Below are 12726 nucleotides of genomic sequence, written 5' to 3' on the forward strand. Positions count from 1 at the left end.
GTATATATCCAAAATGCTAGTTGTCCGTTTGTATACTGTTATTTAATTGTTTCCACCTAAGGACGTTTGTAAGAATTTACCAAGACAGGGGGTGACCCTTTTCATAGCCTACTGGTTAATTTCAAATGTTTCTCATTATCTCCGCCATGTGGCAACACCTAGTGGACGTCATATTATGGCCATTGAACATTATGTTGGCATTATCCAAAGATTCTTGTGCTCTGTTTCTGTTTCTCTAAAGGTTTTTATTTTTATTATTCAGCAGTTGTTTTTCATGCTGCTCCTCTCTCAATCTCTCTTTTCCTTTTTCTTCATTTGACGTTTTGGGACTTCCAGTCAGACTGGTGACATGGAACTCTTACACACACGGAAATTGACAGCTTTTTAGATAACTTGGATATTCCATCTATTGATATGGACATGAGTAAAGTTCTGGATAACCCTCTAGATGAGATAACAAAGGCTCTAAAGTTAATGCAAAGTGGCAAGGCCCTGATGGCTTCCCCATTGATTTTTATAAAAAATTCTCAGATCAACTCTACCCCTTACTATTAGATCTGTTCACCGACTCGTTATTACATGGCTCTCTCCCCCCGACGCTAACTCAAGCCTACATATCACTTATACCCAAGAAAGATAAAGATCTGGCGGAATGTAGTGGATATCATTCCATTTCACTTTGAACGCTAATGTTAAACTATCAGCTAAGGTTCTAGCATGCCGGTTGGAACCCTGCCTTCAGGGTGTCATATCTGATGATCAACAAAGGGCGACAACTGTTTTCCAATGTACGCCGTCTTTTGGGCATTATACTCGCTCCTGTCTCTCCAGACCCCAAAATTGTTGTTTCTCTTGATGNCAAAGGGCGACAACTGTTTTCCAATGTACGCCGTCTTTTGGGCATTATACTCGCTCCTGTCTCTCCAGACCCCAAAATTGTTGTTTCTCTTGATGCGGAGAAGGCTTTCGACCGGGAGGAGTGGGATTATTTAAGATTTTGTTTTGGGTCCAATTTCATCTCATGGAKACGTCTCCCCTATTCTGCTCCTACGGCTAGCGTACACACCAACTTTCAACATTCAAAATACTTTCCCCTCTCCAGAGGGACCCGGCGCCCTATGTCCACACTCCTTTTTGCAGATACGATAGAACCACTTTACTTGGCCTTAAAATGATCATTATTCACGAGAATCCACCGAGCTGGTGAAGAACACAACGTGTCACTATATGCAGAAGATCTACTATTATATATCACTAACCCTGTGAACTCTGTCGATAACATAMTGCATATTTTAGACACATTTGGATCATTCTCAGGTTACAAATTGAACATTCAGAAAAGTTCATGTTTTCTGATCAACCCCGCTGCCAAGCAAATTCCCCCTGGAGCCTTGCCTTTCCGTCTATGGTTTTTCCAACTTAGGCGTGAGTATAACACATTCTCTGGCTACCCTCCATAAAACTAACTTTGCAAGTCTAGTTACACGAGTTAAAGCAGACTTACAACGCTGGGATAGTCTGYCTCTCCCCTTAGCTGGCAGAATCCAATCTGTTCAAATGAAAATTTTACCTAGGTTTCTATACGTTTTTCAATGTCTTCCGATCTTTCTGCCGAAATCATTGTTTACCAAGTTGGATAGGCTCATCAGTCATTTTATCTGGGAAAGTAAATCAACCAAGGATACGTAGAGCAATATTTAAAAGAAGGAGACAAGATGGAGGATTGGCACTTCCAAATTTACTTTTTTACTATTGGGAAGCCAATATTCAAAAGATTATGGTCTGGTGTAATGCTCCAAGTACCAACTGGTGCTCATTAGAARCACACTCCTGAAAACCATCCTCCCTTTCTGCCCTTACTTGTGCTCCTTGTGTCCTTCAAAGTATACTAKAAACCCCATTGTGCTCTCTACTTTGAAGATCTGGTGACAATTTCATCAACATTTGAGACTTTCTGCCCCTTCTCTTYTAAGCCCTATCTGAAACAACCACCTATTTCTACCCTCCAAACTCGACCAGGCTTTTGTTTTGTGGCAAGAGAGAGGTTTGGTATGTTTCAAAGATTTATTTTTAGATGGGAAGTTTGCCAGTTTTAATGATCTCGTTATTTTCAAGCCATTGAGATGGCAGCCTTAAATTTCCTTTTTTGAACAGTTGCCTTCTATTGATCAGGAGTAAGAATTCTGGCCAACAGGGGATATGAGAGGGTGTGGGAGGGAAGGGACAGTATGTTGTGATATTTTAATTTAATTTTTGTGTATATGTATGTACGTACAGTTGGTCAGAAGTTTACATACACTTAGGTTGGAGTCATTGAAACTCGTTTTCAACCACTCCACACATTTCTTGTTAACAAACTATAGTTTTGGCAAGTCGGTTAAGACATCTACTTTGTGCATGACATAAGTAATTTTTCCAACAATTGTTTACAGACAGATTTTTTCACTTATAATTCACTTAATCACAATTCCAGTGAGTCAGAAGTTTACATACACTAAGTTGACTGTGCCTTTAAACAGCTTGGAAAATTCCAGAAAATTATGTCATTGCTTTAGAAGCTTCTGATAGGCTAATTGACATCATGTGAGTCAATTGGAGGTGTACCTGTGGATGTATTTCGAGGCCTACCTTCAAACTCAGTACCTCTTTGCTGACATCATGGGAAATTCAAAAGAAATCAGCCAAGACCTCGTAAAAAAATGTGTAGACCTCCACAAGTTTGGTTCATCCTTGGRAGCAATTTGCAAACGCCTGAAGGTACCACGTTCATCATTRCAAACAATAGTACGTAAGTATRAACACCATGGGACCACGCAGCCGTCATACCGCTCAGGAAGGAGCTGTCTCCTAGAGATGAACGTACTTTGGTGCGAAAAGTGCAAATAATCCCAGAACAAAGGCAAAGGACCTTGTGAAGATGCTGGAGGAAACAGGTACAAAGGTATCTATATCCACAGTAAAACGAGTCCTATATCGACATAACCTGAAAGGCCAGTCAGCAAGGAAGAAGCCACTGCTCCAAAACCACCATAAAAAAGCCAGACTACGGTTTGCAACTGCACATGGGGACAAAGATCGTACTTTTTACAGAAATGTCCTCTGGTCTGATGAAACAAAAATAGAACTGTTTGGCCATAATGACCATCGTTATGTTTGGAGGAAAAGGGGGAGGCTTGCAAGCCAAAGAACACCATCCCAACCGTGAAGCACGGGGGTGGCAGCATCATGTTGTTGGGGTGCTTTGCTGCAGGAGGGAATGGTGCACTTCACAAAATAGATGGCATCATGAGGGAGTAAAATGATGTGGATATATTGAAGCAACATCTCAAGACATCAGTCAGGAAGTTAAAGCTTGGTCGCAAATGGTTCTTCCAAATGGACAATGACCCCCAAGCATACTTCCAAAGTGTGTCAAAATGGCTTAAGGACAACAAAGTGAAGGTATTGGAGTGGCCATCACAAAGCCCTGACCTCAATCCTATAGAAAATTTGTGGGCAGAACTGAAAAAGCATGTGCGAGCAAGGAGGCCTACAAACTCTGTCAGGAGGAATGGGCCAAAATTCACCAAACTTATTGTGGGAAGCTTGTGGAAGGCTACACAAAACGTTTGACACAAGTTAAACAATTTAAAGGCAATGCTACCAAATACTAATTGAGTGTTTGTAAACTTCTGACCCACCGGGAATGTGATGAAAGAAATAAAAGCTGAAATAAATCATTCTCTCTACTATTATTCTGACATTTCACATTCTTAAAATAAAGTGGTGATCTTTACTGACCTAAGACAGGGAATATTTACTCCGATTAAATGTCAGGAATTGTGAAAAACTGAGTTGAAATGTATTTGGCTAAGGTGTATGTAAACTTCCGACTTCAACTGTATGTGTATATGTACATATGTGCATATAAATTTATATATTTATTATTATTACATGTATTTAATTTTGTATTTATACGCTGCTTTTGTTGTTAAGGAAGGGAGGTGTTTCAATAAGTATAGGGGGATAAAAGGATGTACCTGTTACATTCGTAATTTGTATATCTTTATAAGTCCAACAAAAATAATAAAAAATAATAATAATCCAGCTTCCTATACAGCAGCGATGGATGCCCTTGGGCAGCAGTGGGGCCACCCACACAACCTGGCACTTGAGCAGATCGCCCACACGATGGATGCCGCTGACGTCCGCCTGGATGATCCAAAGGGTCTCCGCAGATTCTCCATCCTTGCCCGCTCGATGGTGAGTGTCCTGATCTCACAGACCTAGCGAATTGGCTCCAGATCGAGACAGAGTGTCAGGGCAGGGCACAAGCGACCAGAGAGAGGTGTGAGCGTATGCCCACAGAAGAGATGGGGCACTAACGTTCTCACGGAACCAACCAGAGTCCACCCTGGGGAAAGCCAGCCTCGCCACTTCGATATAAGTTTAAGGACTAGCTCCAGCCCTACTCAACTTACTCCAATGACCTAGACGAGGAGGAGCGCTGCACCAGATGTGACCGATAGCACTCAGCAGAGAAGTGCRTCCTCAAGAAACTCTGCAACATCTGTGAGGGACGCCACCTATACGTCCTTCACAAGATCTAAGTCAAGGAGACCATGACCAGTCACCATGTCACAGCCCCCAAGAACACAGCACGAATGGAACGGCTAAGCTGCAATGGCCAACTGCTCCTCGAAGTGGCCAACTGGTCCCACCCTTCTCATCACAGCCAAAATCGCAGGAGGCAGTGCTCTGTAACCCTAGGAGCACTGGAATGCAGCTGGCTAAAGGCCTTGCACRAACCTCCTCCTGCAGACCAGGAGCACTCAAGCCAAAGCAAGACGGCCACATGATCAAGACCAAGCCTGAGGACTACAAGGTACCTCGTCTAAGGAACATCGATCGGATCGTAGCCACACCACTGGTCTGATTTAATAGGGGTCAGCCAGCTCATACCATAAAATGATTTAAAATATGTACTTTTATTTATTGGTACCTTTATTTAAACTAGGCAAGTCAGTTAAGAACAAATTCTTATTTACAATGACGGCCTACATACAAACAGATACAGTATATTAGGTTACAGTCTTGCTATCTTTAGCTCAGAGCATGTGATCTACTGTAGGACTGGTGCAGCATGGCCATACACAGACACGTATAAGGCTTCTTTTATGGCTGCATCTGGAGGAACGGTTAAGCCTTGTGGTAAATCAGTGTGATTTTAAATGACAGTCCTGATTATAGGATTTATTAATACAACTCATTTCTTTACTTTTCATTCGAGAAATGCTGTGTAGTGATGATAGGGAGGTCATTGACACACTGTGTGTAGGCCAGCGAAACAAAATCTACATTTTAATCAATTTTAAATCAGGGCTGCAACACAACGAAATGTCAAGCGGTGTCAATACTTTTTGAAGGCACTGTATGTCTTGAAAGAGTGACATCACATTGGGAACACTGCCTTCAAAAGCAATCAATGCAATGCAATTCTCCAAAAGTATTGGGACAGTGACTGAATGGTCCTTTGAGTCCAAGTTCTTTTAATTTGGAGGGGCAGCTGTTWAAACCCCTCTCCCCCTCAGCTAGAGTTGATTACATGTATGGCCAGTCTGCTGCATGAGGAAGGGCACTCTCTGCCTTGGAGGTGTGAAGTGTCTGTTTACAGGTCACGCCTCTGACCTCTCAAGGGACCTTCCACCCACTAATCAGCCCCCTTGACCTTGCCCACCTTGGCCTTGAGCCAATAGGAACTTTAGGCCGGGACTGATGTAATAGTCAGCCCATATCATACAATTATTTTAAATATGTWCATAGAAACAGATACTGTATATTTAGTTACAGTCTTGCTATCTTTAGCTAAGAGCATGTGATCTGGTGCAACATGGCCATACACAGACACTTAGATGGCGTCTTTTATGGACGCATCTGGAGGACGGTTAAGCCTTGTGGTAAATCAATGTGATTTCAAACGACAGTCCTGATGATAAGATTTATTAATCCTACATGGGGAGGCAGACATCTCTCCTGGTCTGTTGCCCTAACAACAACAAAATGTGCCACTGTCCCAATACTTTTGGAGCTCACTGTAARTTGCCATGAAGAGAGCCTTGACAGAAACAAGACAGATAAGGAGGTAAAGTATAAACCTACAATGGGGAGTCCCTTGACTTATTCCACATTTTGTTGCGTTACAGCCTGAATTCAAMATTKATTAAATMTTTTTTTCTCAAMCATCGACACACAGTACCCCATAATGAAAAAGTGAAAACAGATTTTTTGAAATTTTTGAAAATAAATATCTAATTTACATAAGTATTCACACCCATGAGTCAATACTTTGTAGAAGCACCTTTGGCAGTGATTACAAGAGTGTGTCTTTCTGGGTAAGTCTATCTAAGTGCTTTCCACAACTGGATTGTGCAACATTTCCMCTTTATTCCTTTTCAAAATTCATCAAGCTCTGTCAAATTGGTTGTTGATYATTGCTAGACAACCATTTCCAGGTCTTGCCATAGTTTTTCAAGTATATTTATGTCAAAATTCTAGCTCAGCCACTCAGGAACATTCACTGGTTAGTAACTCCAGTGTAGCTTTGCCCTTGTGTTTTAGGTTATTGTCCTTCTGAAAGGTGAATTCATCTCCCAGTGTCTGGTGCAAAGCAGACCGAACCAGGGTTCCCTCTAGGATTTTGCCTCTGCTTAGCTCCATGCTCTTTATTTTTTATGCTGAAAAACTCCCCAATCCTTAACGATTACAAGCATACCCATAACACGATGCAGCCACCACTATGCTTGAAAATATGGAGAGTGGTACTCAGTAATGTGTTCTATTGGATTTGCCCCAAACAAAAKACTTTGTATTCAGAACAAAATGTTCATTGCTTTGCCACATTTTTTGCAGTATTACTTTAGTGTCTTGTTTCAAACAGGATGTATGTTTTGGAATATTTGTTAGTCTGTACAGGATTCCTTCTTTTCACTCTGTCAATTAGGTTAGTATTGTGGAATAACTACAATGTTGTTGATCCGTCTTAATTTTTCTCCTATCACAGCCGTTAAACTCTGTAATTGAGCAGTTTCCTTCCTTTCCAGCAACTGAATTAGGAACGATGACTGCATCTTTGTAATGACTGTGTGCGTTGATACATCATCCAAAGTGTAATTAATAACTGCACCATCCTCAAAGAGATATTCAATGTCTGCTTCTTTTTTTTTACCCATCTACCAATAGGTSCCCTTATTTGCGAGGCATTGGAAAACCTCCCTGGTCTTTGTGGTTGAATCTGTGTTTGAAATTCACTGCTCGACTGAGGGACCTTACAGATAATTGTATTTGTAGGGCACAGAGACTAGGTAGACATTCAAAATCATGTTAAACACGTATTGCACACAGAGTGAGTCCAAGCAACTTATTATGCAAAGTTTTTCTCCTGAACTTATTTAGGTTTGCCATTTCCCAWGACATTTGAGCATTTCCTTTTTGAATAATTATGACATTATGGGATATTGTGTGTAGGCCAGCGAAAAAAAAATCAAAATTGTAATCAATTTTAAATCCAGGCTGTAACACAACAAAAAGTCAAGCGGTGTCAATACTTTTTGAAGGCACTGTATGTCTTGAAAGAGTGACATCATATTGGGAGAATGCCTTCAAAAGCAATCAATTCAATTCAATGCAATATGGCCCGAAAATGTAATAGTGGCAAGAGGTGGAATAACGATGTTTTGTGAGTGCCAACCTTTTCCTTTTCTGGTTTCAGGAAGTGCATTGCACAAGCCATGTTGAGGAAAACAAAATAAAGATGTACAGGAAACATGAGAGAGGATGATGAAGAGTTCATTTTGCCGCCATAATGTTTTGCAAAGATGAAAGGAAATATGGCCAACAAACTGTCATCTCTACATTTAATTTGATATTTTAGCAGTAGCGATTATCCAGAGGGTTAAGTGCCTTGCAGAAGGGAATGTCAACAGATTTATCACATAGTTGGCTCAGGGATTCAACCCAGCAACCTTTCGGGTTACTGGCCCTATGCTCTTAAACACTAGGCTACCTGCCAYCCTTTGCTCTCTCCCTATCTCTCTCCACTTACGTTGAAAGCAGACCTGTCAAGTTTTTGAGAGAGGAGTCGGGAAAGGGTGGGATGAGAAACTAGTTCAAATAGGAAGGGTTGGACTATATTTTTTGAAAAAGTACAGATGAAAGATCTTAATTTGAGCTAGTTTGCTACAGCAGGAAAATAATCCTGCAGCAACAGGAAAAAKTARTTATTATATTGATTGTAATTAATGGACAGTTTTGTAGGGGTTGACACATTTTCATAAKGGACATTTCTGACATTTCTAAGTGGAAATSACTAACTTCAGAMGCCTTTTTAAACCTCAAATACATKACAAGATCCTACATCTGTAGAGACAGAAGGAGGATTAGATCATGATTTATAGCAAATTATATTGCAAGTTGGAAACGATAAAACCTTATATGCCKGCGTGATATCATATTAATGTGGATGGAGTAATGTAGATGAGGAAAAAGGTTAGAGGTGAAGTCGGGATATTTTTAACTGGGAGAAGGGGGAAGAGAGAGATCAGTGATAAAAAGAAAGAAATAGTCTTGTGGTTACCTAATAATGGAACGACACAGAAATGCAAGAACCCCCAAGGCATTGATAAGTAGTTTGAAGGACAAACGGGTAAAATATACACAGAGTAGATCATTCTGTATCCTGAGTAGCTAAAATGACAGGCAGAAAAGCTGCCCCAATGTATGTCAATTGTTTATGAATGATTATAAACTACGTAAATACTTGGTACAAATTGGTATTTCCTGTTCTTTTTAAACTCTTTACGGCAGAAGTTTGTTACTAAACTGTAATGTATTTTCACATTTTCAGAGTATTCTCATACTGAAATAAACTGTTTGTATCTGTCCTTCAAAATGATATTATATTTAGAGTTTTTTTTTCTGGTGAGCCTAATGTACAGGAACCCGTCAATCAGGGAGTGTGGTGGTTATTTGAGCTGAGCCGTCAAAGGTTAGCGGTTGAGTGAGGACGGGGCCAAGAAAGGTCTAARATGGTGGCGGGGGTTCAGACATGGCAAGGGGATATCATATCTATCTTAAGGCCCAACCACCGGTAAATTCAGGGTGAAAAAGGATGGCTCTGGGAGAACGAGAGTAGATGGAAGGAGGTGAAAGTTTATGGGGGTTACAGTGGTCACTGTTTCATAGGTGACAGACGGTAGGTAGGACAGGGGTCTGGAAATCTTGGAAATGTGGCAATAGGCCTCCACAAAGATAAGGAGCTGTGGGAGCTTCTATACTTAGTAGTGCTTAGTGTGTGTCACATTTCAAGACTTCATAGACTGTCATTGAAGACTAACACARTGTAAAACAGACAGCGATACGTGTCAAAGAAATACAGAGATTTTCTGTCAGAGGAAAAAGGTGGTAGAGCAGCGACGGCAGAAAGACAAGGCCAATCGTCCTGTCTTGATATCAACGTGGTGTCTTTAAAACTCATCTCCCTCTCACACTCTGGTTTTCTAGTCCCTCTCTCAGGTTACCGCCAGCGTTGTGATTTACGGTAACACTTAGTCAAAGTGGATGTTAAAAAGGAGGACGGATCGCTCCTCAGAGGAGAGGAAGCCAACCATATATTGAAATCCGCCATAGACACACATCACTAAATATAGTGCAGTGAAGTTTTATGACAAGTTTGAAGTCATGACATACCCAAACGTTATTGGGTTACTAAGTGTCAGTCTAACTTCGATAGGTAGGAAAAGTTGGGATTCAAACGCCATGATGCTACCAAGCTTATTTTCGATATGTTGTGACATTATTTATGACATTATCATAAACAACAGTATATTTCTCAACTTTCCGACAGTCCTGCCAAGTAACCAGGAAATGAAATCTTCCAAGACAGGCATTATTCCCAATGCGTGCCTTCCCTAGCATGCATTTGTGTATAAATCAAAGGTCTGGAGCGAAACCAGCTAGTAAATGTGGAACAAAAACAAATGAAAGTAAACCTTGAAAGAAAAGGTTTTTTTTGTTTTTCAGKACAGGTGCAGAAAATGTGTGAATATCGGTGAGGTATATGCTTTTGTATGAGCTGTAATATTTGGAAAAAACTGAGGAGCGATTAAAATAAACGTACTTCTGGACACGTAACTAGTAGCCTGAATTGACATAAGTTTTATGCCCACATATCAGATAGTAAATTATAGAGTAGATAGTGTTCCAATCCATTGGTTGTGATGTCAGCTCAATTTGTTACATTTCTAAGTCTCATACAAATACAATTTCCGGGTTTGTCATGGTATCAATATATTAGAGCTTATAGTCAACATTTTGTATGTTTTTTTTATCTTTTGAGGGAACATATATCTGTAGGAAATCACAGAATGCACCTTACACAGAACTGTACTATTCATAATTATTTAAATTATTTTTACAAAACTAACTATTTTTACAAAACCTGATACTGTACAATTTATTTGATCAAACTTAACGACTGCTGAGTTTTCCATAGCAAAGCCATCACGTACGATCCTTTATGTCACATGTGCAAGAGCCTGCACTTTTAAACTTGCACACATCATCAGTTTCCTTAGGGCACATGTAAGCTATACATCGCTTATGACTGCATCACCTGATTAGCTCATCTGATTCTGAACACATGCATTTGGTCACCCTATAGTGTCATACACCAGTAGTAATTGTCTGGATCAAGTTCATGTTGTGCTGCAGTGACGAAACTGAGAGGGCAACGAGATTAGACCCCCTGTATGTGTAGTMATTTTTCTCCGCAAACTAGTCCATCAAACCACTTCTCTTGCACCTGGCATCTGTTCCTCTCTCCATCTTCTGACATGACATACCGTATGTACTAAGCTCCATTATTTTGTCCTCTCCAACCTAAGATATGCAGTACATTTTCACATCAGGTTGTTGCTAGCTGGAACCAAATTCCATGCAGTCTGGTTTACAAAATGTACTGTAGCTTACTAACAGTATTATAAATGACATCGGTGTACACTGTTTGGAAATTGCTCTGGCGTTGAATGTATCTTCATTCATATTCCGTGCAGTACGTATTCATATTAGCTATGCATTTGCTCAAAACAATCACTTTAGAAACGGCTTAGTAAATTGACAACTCAATTTACTAAAGTCGTGAGAAGACAACAATTATGACTTTCAAATAAACCATTTCTGCGAGGAATTTCGAGATACATCCCACTCCTTTCTCCATATTTAGACAGAGTTCTCTATGAAGTAGTCTTTACTAACAATAAAATAAGTCTATGGACATTGACGTAAATATATATCAGAATGCATGTTCAACACTGCAACAATATGTCTACAGTTACGCCACTTTTGCAAAACAAATGAACAATTAACTAAATATCTAACAACTATGTAAAAATCCTTTCACATTTTACAATTTAGCGCTTTACACCCTCACATCTTAGATATGCATCCTCTAACAGAAATACTTTCCACATACTGATTCAAATTAATGATCCTTCAGGTGCATACCTGCATCAGCGGCTTCAGGCATGACTATCCCAGTGGCTATCCCAGTGCCTTCTCGTCTCGGCTGGAAGTCTGACGGCTTGCTGTGCTTATTCCTTTTATTTCTCTCTCTCTCTCTCTCTCTCTCTCTTTTTTTATTTATTCAAAGCTCTCCTGGCACTTAAGTCACCCACCCACCAGGGAGGAAGGTAGGGAGAAGGGGAGAGAGAGAGAAAGGGAGAGGCTGTCACTTGAAACCAATGAGGATTCCAAGGAGACGAAGTGAGAGGCAAGAGTGATAAGGTGGGGGAGACAAGAGAGGGTGAGAAGGTGGAGAGAGTGGTGAAAGGGGTTTATTTGACCATGGAGATCGGTCGACGTATTAAACTTGTGGAATACTTGTCATGTTAGAGGGAAACTATGCTGTGAGCGTAGCAACATCTGCTGCTTTTCTATCACTTTGTCTTGCACCTCGTGTATGTCACCGCTGCCCCAATCATCACCTCTCACACTACCATTAAGGGCTCAGACACACCAATAGCGTTTGCTGGCCGAGAGTACTTAGCACCTCTGAACGTAATCTGCTAACCGAATGTGCACCAATTTAACATGTAAAATCAAATGAAAATGGCAGTCTGAGGTCTACTGTGGGTGGTCCCTAAAACACAGCGTGCTGAACGATCGTCAGATTAACGTTAGATCCACATTCGGTGCTATGTGTGCAAAGGGCCTGACCCATAGGCCAAAAAAAGCACCTCTGGGTTATGCTCTTTGTTTTCTTTCCTTCTTCCATTTCTAGTTAGATTTATTTGTCATTATATTATATCACATTATATAAAGTGTAGTGGGGAGGCAGGTAGCCTAGTGGTTAGCGCGTTGGACTAGTAACCAAAAGGTTGCAAGATCGAATCCCTGAGCTGACAAGGTAAAAATCTGTCGTTCTGCCCCTGAACAAGGCAGTTAACCCGCTGTTCCTAGGCCGTCATTGAAAATAAGAATTTGTACTTAACTGACTTGCCTAGTTAAATAAAGGTTAAAAAAWTTAAGTGTAGTATTTTAATGTACCATATTTATGTCAATGTAATAGGATACTTTTTCTTGACCTACATTTACATATCAGAGTTGGGGTTAAAGGTTTAAAACAATTGGGGGTAAAAGGAAAAAGTGATGAAATAAATAGCTTCTACTTTTCAGTTTATTAAGAAGTCATTG

The 12726-nt window shown here is 40.4% G+C and overlaps 1 protein-coding gene across 2 annotated transcripts in view; it reads right to left on the bottom strand.

The window, feature by feature from the left end:
• LOC111977788 (myosin-binding protein C, fast-type) overlaps nt 1-11656 on the bottom strand; it is a 52423-nt gene extending 40767 nt beyond the window's left edge. For both annotated transcript variants that reach the window (XM_024007450.2, XM_024007448.2), the window contains exon 1: nt 11539-11656. In XM_024007450.2, the coding sequence (XP_023863218.1) occupies nt 11539-11560 (22 nt within the window). In that variant the 5' untranslated portion in view covers nt 11561-11656. The remainder of the gene's footprint in view (nt 1-11538) is intronic.
• Between the last annotated feature and the right edge of the window lie 1070 nt (nt 11657-12726).

The sequence above is a fragment of the Salvelinus sp. IW2-2015 genome, linkage group LG18 (assembly GCF_002910315.2).
Source record: "Salvelinus sp. IW2-2015 linkage group LG18, ASM291031v2, whole genome shotgun sequence".
Classification (NCBI taxonomy): Eukaryota; Metazoa; Chordata; class Actinopteri; order Salmoniformes; family Salmonidae; genus Salvelinus; species Salvelinus sp. IW2-2015.